At 44.3% G+C, this 11,088-nt stretch overlaps 1 protein-coding gene across 1 annotated transcript in view; it reads right to left on the reverse strand.

The window, feature by feature from the left end:
- Nucleotides 1-11,088, reverse strand: part of LOC114024241 (obscurin-like) — a gene marked incomplete at its 3' end in the record, with an annotated part of 134,013 nt that overhangs the window by 72,513 nt on the left and 50,412 nt on the right. The window contains 5 exon segments of the mRNA XM_027837253.1: nucleotides 15-95; nucleotides 2,864-3,139; nucleotides 5,976-6,251; nucleotides 8,320-8,595; nucleotides 11,034-11,088. The exon segment at nucleotides 11,034-11,088 is cut by the window's right edge and continues 99 nt beyond it. Of these exon segments, the coding sequence (XP_027693054.1) occupies nucleotides 15-95; nucleotides 2,864-3,139; nucleotides 5,976-6,251; nucleotides 8,320-8,595; nucleotides 11,034-11,088 (964 nt within the window).

Here is an 11,088-nt window from a genome sequence, read left to right on the forward strand (position 1 = left end):
CTGGGCCAGCTCACAGCTCAGGGTGGCGCTGCTACCCGCCACGGCCTCCACCTTGTTCTGAGTCTGTTGCTCCTTGGCAAACACCACTGGGGGCTCTGGGAGGAGAGAAACATGAACCATTAGAGATAACAGCTAAGAAAAAGGAAGGCTTCCCTCTGGTCCCCTAGGCCTTAGCAGAACAAAGGCAACACTAGGTTCCCAAAACACGAGCATCCTTCATTCTCAGCATCTTCAGTATACAGAATGGATACGGTAAAGTATTGATTGTTTTATTAGAAAGTGAAACCTCAAAGCTAAGAAATTTTCTAGCTGTAGTAAATAATACTGATGACTGTTCTCCATTCAAATGTTCTGGTGCTTCACTGTGCTATGGAGGAGACTCTGGGTTCTCAAAGGCTCTGCCAGTGGGGCACCGGCCCTAGAATATCTGATCAAGTCAGAAAGTGTGGATTCTACATGGGTTTGTGACAGCGTGTCTATAACCCAACAACTAACCTAAGTAGATGAGGAGAAACTCGAGAGCAGAGGATTATAGGGGATCCATACCCAGAGAAGAACTCTGAGATCAAGAAGACGTGTGAATAATAATAAGTGGTCATAATAATTCATCAATAAAGCACTCTATTTATAAGATTTGCATATACATTGGTTCATTTAGGCCTCCCTTTGAACTTGTGAGATGGGTGCTATTATTATGCTCATTTTAGAGATGAGAAAACTGAGTCTGAGAGAGATTTAGTTGCTTATCCAGAATCATATAGCTCATGTCTGCCTGAAGTAAGAGTTGAACCCAGGTCTATGAACAAGAAAGAAGTTGAACTGATTATGTAGGGAGAATGCTAGATAGGAGATGAGCAGTGCTATATTGGCGGGGGTGCACTGCAATTTCCATTGTGAGCATTAAAATCTCAGAAATGGTCAGACGCTACAAATCAGAAAGTGTTAGTAATAGAAATTAAACTTTAAAGTGTGAGTGAATACCTTCCACACACCCCTGTACATTGGTACCCTTAAGGTATTGAAATAACCAGGGAAAGGACTCCAGCGCATTAAGTGGGCTCTTCTATGGAGACTATATGTAAGGACATGGATAAGCATTATGCAGGACAAGAAAACGTGAGAGCCTGCAGCGACCGAAGGTCCTAAAAAAGCATCAAACAATGACACGTAGTGGTGAAGTGTGAGAGGACAGAAGCTTGCTGCGGTTGCTAAGGGTACCCAGAAGCGACCTGCCCCAAGTAAGATGAGCCCAGTTTTGTTTAAGGTAGTGCCTTTCTTCTGGCAAAACAGCCAGTATATGTCAGAAGTCACATTTTTACAAGGTCATGAGTGCTTTACAAAGCACTGACAATTACCCTGTGTGGGGACATAAGCGTACGTGTTTTTAGACCCATTTTACAAACGAGAAAACTGAAGCTCAGAGATGGGTGGATTGACTCGCCCAGGGTCACACAGTTAATAAGTGTAGAAGTCAGATTACGAACCCAAGTATCCCCTGACTTCAGGTCCATTCTGTCAGGTCCACAGACATAGAGCTGGAAAGGCCTTGAGAAGTCAAGTCCTTTCCCCTCATTTTACAGATAAAGGAACTGAGACTTACAAGGGTAGGTCAACTTTCTGCCTTTCCATTCTTCTTATGCCTTATAACCCCCGTATACTCCGCGATCCAGGGACACTTTGGGCTCCTCACACAGGACACTCCTGACTTTGGCCGTTTTCTCTTACTATCCCCTACACTGAAATCCTCTCCCTCCTCACCTCCACCTTCTTCCCAGGCTTCCTTCAAATCCCAGCTAAAATCCTACCTTCTTCCCAACCCCCTCTATAAAAGGCTACTGCCTTCCCTCGGTTGATAATCTCCAATTTATCTTATCTGTATCTTATTCGTCCACAGTCATTTGCACGTTGTCTCTCCCATTAGATCATGAGCTCCCTCAGATCAAGGACTCTTGGTTTCACCTTTTTTTTTCCTAGTCTCCTCAGCTTTTAGCACAGTTCCTGACACAGAGAAGGAGCTTGATAAATATACGTTGATTTAACTAGCCCATGTTCATACAACTATTAAATGCCAGAGGCACAATCTGAACCCAGGTCTTCCAACTTGAGAAGTCTGTCCACCATGTCCTGCCATCTCTTGGCATTCTCTTCACTGCCATATGCAGTCTCTCCAGCTCCATCCTATGCGATGGCAAAGATTAGAGAAGTCGTGGAGACAGAGATGTTTGACTACTCTTAGGCATCCACATGCTACTAGGTACAGCCCAGGACACCATACATAACCCTTCCCTGCACAGCCAAAGTTATAAGGACCTCTAAGCAACAAGATAGGAAGAAGGTACATGTTGCTTTTAAAGACAAACAACTTTGAAAGATGTAAGCCTCTGCGCAATGCAAGGATCAACCATTTGATTCCAGAGGCTAGATAATGAAGCATGTTACCTAGCTCCCAACAGAGAGGGGATGGACTCACGGTGCACAATGATTCAACTTTTTGGACACAGCCAATTTAGATATTTGTTTTACTTGATTATACATATTTGTTAAAAAGATTTTGTTGTTTTTTTTTTTCTGTATGGGTCACGACAGGGTGGAAGGGAGAAGGAGAGAAAATAGATTTTTGTTGATTAAAAAAATTAGTTTAAAAAATAAAATAAAATCAGCAAAACCCCTTTAAAATTAAAGAACGTACATAGAATGTACATATGTCAGGGGGAGAGAGGAAGATACTAAAAGCCAGGCAAGACTTGAGAAACAGGTCTATGAAAAGAAATCCAAATAACAGTGAGAACCGAAACAGTATCTAGACTATATGTAACTCCCCCAGTGGAATTAGAATGCTTCATGAACCCCTGGAGAAGCTAACCTTTGACATCCAGATGGAAGGTAACCTTCTGGCCCCCGGCCTCACAGGTGTACTCCCCAGCATCTGCCTTCCCCGCCTGCTGCACCACCAGCTGCCGGTCCCGGCCCTTGGCCTCCACGTGCACCTTCTGGCTGGGGCTCAGTTTCTTCCCATTCTTGTACCAGGTCACCTCTGTCTGGGCCTGGGCCAGCTCGCAGCTCAGGGTGGCGCTGCTACCTGCCACAGCCTCCACCTTGTTCTGTGTCTGCTGCTCCTTGGCAAACACCACTGGGGGCTCTAGGAAGGGAGGAACAAACATACAGAGGGACGAACAGAAGATCAAAGAACTAATTCATTTTCTAGAAATTGAAGGCTGGAGTCAAAGTGGTTCTCAAAGTGGATATATGCCACATGTTAGATGACACTACCACAAAATGTGAAACTACCACCAGTCTGACAAGCTGTTGGTGATAAGTGGACAGAAGAAGGAGGGAGGAATTCTGGGAAATTCAGGAGTCTACAAGCACTAGAGGGGCTATAATTTGGAAGAGCCCACTCTACAGGTAGATTTAGGCTTGTAGGTTAGAAATGCAAGGCACTCAAATCTCATCTTGTGCATCTTGGTCTTTTTGGCCCCAGAGGACAGAGCTAAGAGCAATGGCCACAGGTGTTCAGGGAAGTAGACTTAGATTTGATGTTGGAAAAATTCCCAGAGCTATCTAAATACCTCAGGTGGGCCACACCTTCCAGTTAGCCACAATATACTTGGCCTGCACTTGGACACTTTGGGTCTAAGTAATGGGGGAATTGCTACACACAGTTAATTCACAGCTCACATTTCAAAACTAGATTGGAAGTCAAAGTGACATCACTCTCCTCAGTTAGTATGAATAAGTTCCCCCATATGCAGAGTGTCCCAAAAGTCTTGGTGCAGTTTTAAGCTATTAAAGCTTAAGTAGCTTTAATAGCTAAAATAAAATACCTTTAATAATAAATAAAATAACTTTGATAGTTTAAAATGGCACTGAGACTTTTGGGACAGTCTATGTGGTTAAGGAGAAGAGAATGATAGGACTACAGTACCGCACAGTTAGAAAGGACCTCAGCAGTCAGATTAAAAAAAATGAAACCCTTTGTCCATTTACCCAGTGAGGATCCAGACTTTTCTTTAAGATCGCCACCTCGAGAGAGAGAACTAAGGGACCCTGAGCACACACTGAAGTATATTTTTTTTACTTTATTTTTCTTGCCTTTTTTTTTTTGCAACATGGCTAATGAGGAAATATGTTTTACATGACTTCATATGTATAGTGAGTACAGTATTTCTTGCCTTTCCAATGGGTGGGGGAGGGAGTAGAAAGAGGGACCGAATTTGGAACTGAAAATAAAATATAATAAAAAAACTAATAGCAAAAAAAGAATACTTCTGTATCTTAAATTCCAGCACTTTCACTGCCTTGGTTCTGTCTACCTAGTAGTAATGTGACCTTAAGTGACTCAGTTCTGTCTTTAAAATGGAAGAAACAGATTAGATGATACATAAGGGCTCTTTTCATTGGGACCATATCTTGTGGGCCTGTGATTCTATGACTCAACCAGAATTGATCAGTGGTTACCAATAGATTTCAGAATGACACTTCTGTATGAAAAATGCTGAATAAAGCTGTAAGCCCTTCATTAAATTGTAAACTCTTTGAGGGCAGGGCCCATCTTTTGCCTCTTTTTATATCCTAAGCACTTAGCACAGTGCCTGGCATATAGTAGGCATTTAATAAATGCTTATTGATTGATTGATGAAGGAAACTGATGGGACTGTTTCTACATTACTGCTTTTAAAAATCCTATATTTTAGTAATACCTTGACTCTTGTTACATCTCGGGTTGGTTTTCTGATTAGGTGGCCCTTTGTTAAAAAGTAGCAGCAAAATTCGAAAAAAAAATCCTAGAGAAAAATACTTAAGAAGGGACAGAAGCAAACAAGATGTCTCCATTTCTATCTTATTAAAGTTAATTTTCTGTTGTTGTTTTGACAGGTCTTTATTTCACTGATGTAGAGAACTTCCAGGGAAAAACTCCATCTACCAATGCAAAAAGCTGTTCTGCAGGTGACAGTCTCAGATAGCTGTGTGGGACACGGAGATTAACTGACTTGCCCATAGTCACCTGGTCAGTATATGTCAAGGGCAGAACCTGAACTGAGGTCTTTCTGACTCTGAGGGTGGCTCTCTATCCACTTTACCTCAGTGCCTCTCAAAAGTTAATATATGCATTTTTTTAATGCTGCAACAACAAAGTTTTGAGTTTGCAATGACAAAGTGTCATGAGAAACAGGCTATCATGGTGGAAAGAGCACTGGATTCGGAGTTAGAGATTCATATCCTTCCTTAGTTTCTGGTAGTCTTGGTCAAGTCATCTAAGTCTCTGGGCCTTGATTTCCTCACAAGTAGAAAAATAAAGAGCACAGCTAGGTGGCACAAGAGATGGAGTGGCAGGCCTTGAGTTAGGGAGACCTGAGTTCAAATCCAGCCTCAGACACTTACTAGCGGTGTGACCCTGTGCAAGTCACTTAACCTTGTTTGCCTCAGTTTCCTAATCTATAAAAACAAGCTGGAGAAGGAAATGGCAAACCACTCCAGTATCTTTGGGGGGAAAAAACCCAAATAGGGTCACAAAGAATTGAACATGATCTGAACAACAAAAAGTAAAAAAGAAGACTGGACTAGATCTACCACGCTATGTGTACATAATTTTTTAAAAATTGTTTTTTGTGAATATTTGGTTTTGTTAGTGCTTGCTAAGGTTAGAACAATTTAAAGAAGGAAAAACCATAGATGCCCTTGGCTAGGACTCATATTAACATTTAGATTATCTGGGTCCAACTTTCTGGTTTTAAAGATGAGGAAAGTAAAATTCAGAGAGATCAATCAATTTGTCCAGATAGTAAGGAACAAACCTGGGTTTTTCCTAATCTTCCCAAATCATTAAATTGCCTCACAACCCCAGAGTTTCCAGGCTGTTGGTAACACACACACACACACACACACACACACACACACACACACACACACACAAATCTATCTATATACCCTCAAATCAGAAGGAATTGTGATTCTCCAGATTCAAGGCAACTGACCTTTGACATCCAAGTGGAAGGTGACCTTCTGGCCCCCGGCCTCACAGGTGTACTCCCCAGCATCTGCCTTCCCCGCCTGCTGCACCACCAGCTGCCGGTCCCGGCCCTTGGCCTCCACGTGCACCTTCTGGCTGGGGCTCAGTTTCTTCCCATCCTTGTACCAGGTCACCTCTGTCTGGGCCTGGGCCAGCTCGCAGCTCAGGGTGGCGCTGCTACCAGCCACGGCCTCCACCTTGTTCTGCGTCTGCTGTTCCTTGGCAAACACCACTGGGGGCTCTAGGAAGGGAGGAACACAAAGGGTTAGAGACAACAGCTTAGAGACAAAGGCTGGTTTCCTCTCCACCAGCGGATCTGCGTCAAGTAAAACTGATTTGAGATGATGAAAAACTGAGTCTTTTTTTTTTATTCCTCCTTTGTTTTGTAATCTCTTGTGCCTGTTAAACCATTCCTCTGCATAGGTCTTGCTCTACCTTGTATTATGATCTTTGGAGGACATATCTCTAGAGATTCAAGTTTCTTGTCATTCAGAAAGGCTGCAGGAGTGGGAGGAGATCTGAATCTCATGGAGCCTCAGTTTCCTCATCTATAAAATGGGGATAATTATACTTGCATTCCATACCTCACAGGGTGTGTGCCAAGATCAAATAAGATAACCTATATAGAATATTCTGGAAGTGTTGGATAAATCAATGGATCACTCAACAAGAATTTATTTATTAAGTATGCCAAGCACTGCTCTAAGCACTGGGGATTCAAAGAAAATGCAAAATTCTCTCTCCTCTCAAGGAGCTCACATTCTAATGGGGAGGAAGGACAGGAAGGAGGATAATATATCAAAATCATAACAGACCAGACAAATAGAGATGAAGGTGAGGGTTAGGATAGGGAGGCAGGGCCCTAGCAGCTGGGGGGACCAGGAAATGCCTCTTAAAAGATGGCACTTGAGCTGAGCCTTAAAAGAAGCAAGAGACTCTGAGAGTTGGAGGTTGGGAGGGAAAACATTCCAGGCATGGGGAACAGCCGGTTAAAAGGCATGGAGATGAGAGATGAAATTTTGTGTTTGAGGAACAGCAAGCAGACCTATGCGAGTGGACCACAGAACACACATGGAGGGGAGTGTGTATTGGACAGGTAGGAAGGGGCCAGGTTGGAAAGACCTTTAAAGGTCAAATGAAGGCCTTTATATGTGATCTTGGAAGCAATAGGAAATCATTGGAATTGATTGATCTATGCTTGAGGGAAATCACTTTGGCAGCTACCTGGAGGATGTGCAGAGAGACTCGAATCAGGGAGACTCAGGCTATTTAAGACAAGGCAATAATGATCTAGTCTGAGCTCATTCAAGCCAGAAGTGGTGACGACGGTAGCTGAAGGTGTGGTCAATTTGAGGTGCCTGGCATTAAAAGCCCTCCACAGACTGGCACCATCCTTCTTTTCCAGGCTTTTCTCATACCTCCACATAGCCCATGCCACCCAAAGGGACCCTGGGTGCCCGTCTCTACCTGGAAGGTTAAGTGCCTACCTATGCTTAAAAGTCACCTCCTCTAAGAAGCCCCTGTCGATCGTCTCGATGGTAAAAGCCTCCTTCATTGTACCTTGCATGTAACATTCAGATCTTATCCTATGTGTCGTGAGCTGGACAAACCCAGTTTAATAGGTATGGCCCCAGCCTCCTAGTATGCATGGATGAGAAGACTTAACTGACCTGGGGACTGGGCATTGGTCCCCTTCCTATGGCACATTTAGACTTAAGATTCTTGGAACCTTGACCTTCATGCCTCATTCCTTATTAGGCAATTCAGAAAATGGGAAGGAAGGAAATAAGCATTTATTAAGCACCTGCTGTGTTCCTCACACTGTGCCAAGCACTTTATAAATATTGCCTCATTTGATCCTCACTGCAACCTTGGGAGACAGGTGCTATTATTACTCTCACTTTACATTTGAGGAAAGTGAGTTAGATGGTAGTTAAGCGACTTGTCCAGGGTCACACAGCTCATCAGTGTTTGAAGTTGGATTTGATCGAGTCTTCCTGATTTCAGGCCCTGGGTCCTACCCACTGTGTCACCTAGCTCCCTCTAGGGGCACAGAGGGAATTGGTTTGCCCAGGTCCCCTAAGGTCAAGTATTCTTAGCATTGTGCCACGCTGCCATCTTCTCATGGTTTCGGGGGGATGGAGACGGAGGTAAGGAAAGAAGGGAGATGGTCATCAGTGCCCAGAATATGGCACAGAAATAATGATATTAGACCACATGAAGCATTTGCTGCCCTTTCCAGGTTAGAAGTGATACCCTGCTTCTCATCCTGAAATATAATGGGCCAAGCCTGCTACCCAAAGACTGACCTTTGACATCCAGACGGAAAGTGACCTTCTGGCCCCCGGCCTCACAGGTGTACTCCCCAGCATCTGCCTTCCCCGCCTGCTGCACCACCAGCTGCCGGCCCCGGCCCTTGGCCTCCACGTGCACCTTCTGGCTGGGGCTCAGTTTCTTCCCATCCTTGTACCAGGTCACCTCTGTCTGGGCCTGGGCCAGCTCGCAGCTCAGGGTGGCACTGCTACCCGCCACGGCCTCCACCTTGCTCTGAGTCTGCTGCTCCTTGGCAAACACCACTGGGGTTTCTGGGAAAATCACAAACACAGGGTCAAAGACACTCTACTCAGGGCACTGAGTCACCTTACCAAAACTAAAGTTTCAAGGTGAGTAATTTGCTGTTGAAGGACTGGGCCCCAGCCCAAGTCTATTAGATGCTCTAAATATTCAAAAAATAAGAAAAAAGGAAAGAGACCCTTGGATGGAGGAAATTTTCCTAACAGCCAGTGGGAGGAGCACAGAGAGACAGATCCTCTAGAATCAGGAAAGTTCTAAAAATGCTGCAAAGGAGAGGTGATTCCCCTCAAGTACAGATAACAGAAAATATGTCTGTGGAGAAGGAAAGCTGGATGCACTGACTGACCTACACCGTATCTGTTGGGCATTTTCTCTTTAGGTTTGTTGAGAAATGAGCTCAGCTCCATCCCACGGATGTGTAAGAGGTCCCTCTTCTCCCTTCCTCCTCATCTCACATTGCTTGGGAGCTATTCTCTCTTCCTTCACCCCATCGCACATGAAGAGTCCTCCTTGCCCAAGCTAGCCCCTCAGCATGCACAAGTGAAGCTATTCCATCCCGTCTTCTGCAGCACGTTGTCCCCACTATCATTCTTACCCTCTCACTTATCTTTAATCCCTTTCTGTCTGCAAGGGGCTTTGATATTGCCTTTAGACATGTCCCTAACTTTAAAAATCCCCACTTGATCCATCCATCCTTTCAAGATATCATTTCATATCTCTCCTCCTGAGTCTTCCTGACTTTGAAGCTGTCTATCTATTCGTTATACCACTCTGCCTCCATAGGTTATAACAATATTATAAGAGATTGTAATTATTATTGTCATCTGGTACGTGTGATATGTTCAAAATTAAAATGGGATTTTTATCCACTGATTTCAGTTACCTGTGGCACAGCTCCCCTCTAATTTGTTGTTCAGTCATTTTTCAATCATGTCTGACTCTTCATGATCCCATTTGGGGTTTTCTTGGCAAAGACACTGGAGTGGTTTGCCATTTCCTTCTCCAGCTCAGTTTACAGATGAGGAAACTGAGGCAAACAGGGTCAAGTGACTTGTCCAGGGTCACAGCTGGGAAGTGTCTGAGGCCAGATTTGAACTCAGGAAAATGAGTCTTCCTGACTCCTGGCTCCCTTCAAATGACAACGGGCGTTTACTATAGCCTAACTCTATTAGTTGTAAATAGCTATAGAAGCGGGGGGGATTCAAAACCATCCACTGACATTTACCAGCATCAGTCTCTGCCCCAGACTAGACACAATATTCCGTAGGGAGCCTGAGAGATGAGGCCTGGGACATTGTCATCTCCCTGATTTTAGACACTAGCTTCTAATAGTGTCTGAGGCCAGATTTGAACTCAGGAAAATGAGTCTTCCTGACTACCTGGCCCCGTGCTGCAGAAGACGGGATGGAATAGCTTCACTTGTGCATGCTGAGGGGCTAGCTTGGGCAAGGAGGACTCTTCATGTGCGATGGGGTGAAGGAAGAGAGAATAGCTCCCAAGCAATGTGAGATGAGGAGGAAGGGAGAAGAGGGACCTCTTACACATCCGTGGGATGGACTAATGGGGCTAAGTGGATAGTGCTCTATCCACTGTGCCACCTAGCTCCCCTTCAGTAGCAAGGATGACTGAAGATAAACTCTACTACTGTCTAATTTATCTCAGTTATGTAAAATGAATGGTCTTGGATCCCAGCTACACCTCTATACCTCTCTATATTCTCTATACCTCCCTGTGTCTATGTGTCTATGTCTATAGGTCTCTCCTCCTTTCCTCTCCTTCCTTTACCTGTCTCATTCTCTCTGTCTCTCTCTCCTCTCTTTCCTCCTTTCTTACAGCACCAAACCTGAAGCCAGAGGACCCTCCCTTCCCCACTCCCCCCTACACACACACCCTGAAGGCCTAGGACACTCTTTAAGAACCCTGGGGACCATTGTCTTGTTCTAGTATCTAATGATGAAACCAAAAGCCAGCTATTACATACCTTCCCCAAATTTCATTCCAGTAAGTGAGGTTTCAGACACAAAAAGTTTTATGAAAAGACAGTCCTTCATCTCCCTTGTGTGGTCATTGACTTAACACTACATCACCCACTTAGAGAGCAATTGTTGTGAAATGGTGGGGCCAACAGACAAGAGAATTTGTCTCTTTTATCCTCATTAAGTCCCCCAATTATCCCATTTACTGGGATTAACAGAGTAGCTGTTAATGAAGCTTACTGATCTGAGAATTCACTCAGACACTCAGATCTTTTTTTATCATGTTAATCACTATCTTGTGCTGTTCTTTCCCCATCAAATATTTCTGCATTCTGTTTCTCATCTCTGCCCAGAAGTTAACCCAGGGTACACACAATGATGTACTAGTAGCCATAAAGAGAAGCTCAGAGATACATCAAGATTCCTCTCCAGCCAGAGCTAAACAACCAAGAAGTGACCCTGCAGGGACTAACCTTTGACATCCAAGCGGAAGGTGACCTTCTGGCCCCCGGCCTCACAGGTGTACTC

The sequence above is a fragment of the Vombatus ursinus genome, unplaced genomic scaffold, assembly GCF_900497805.2.
Source record: "Vombatus ursinus unplaced genomic scaffold, bare-nosed wombat genome assembly UNPS02014820.1, whole genome shotgun sequence".
NCBI lineage: Eukaryota > Metazoa > Chordata > Mammalia > Diprotodontia > Vombatidae > Vombatus > Vombatus ursinus.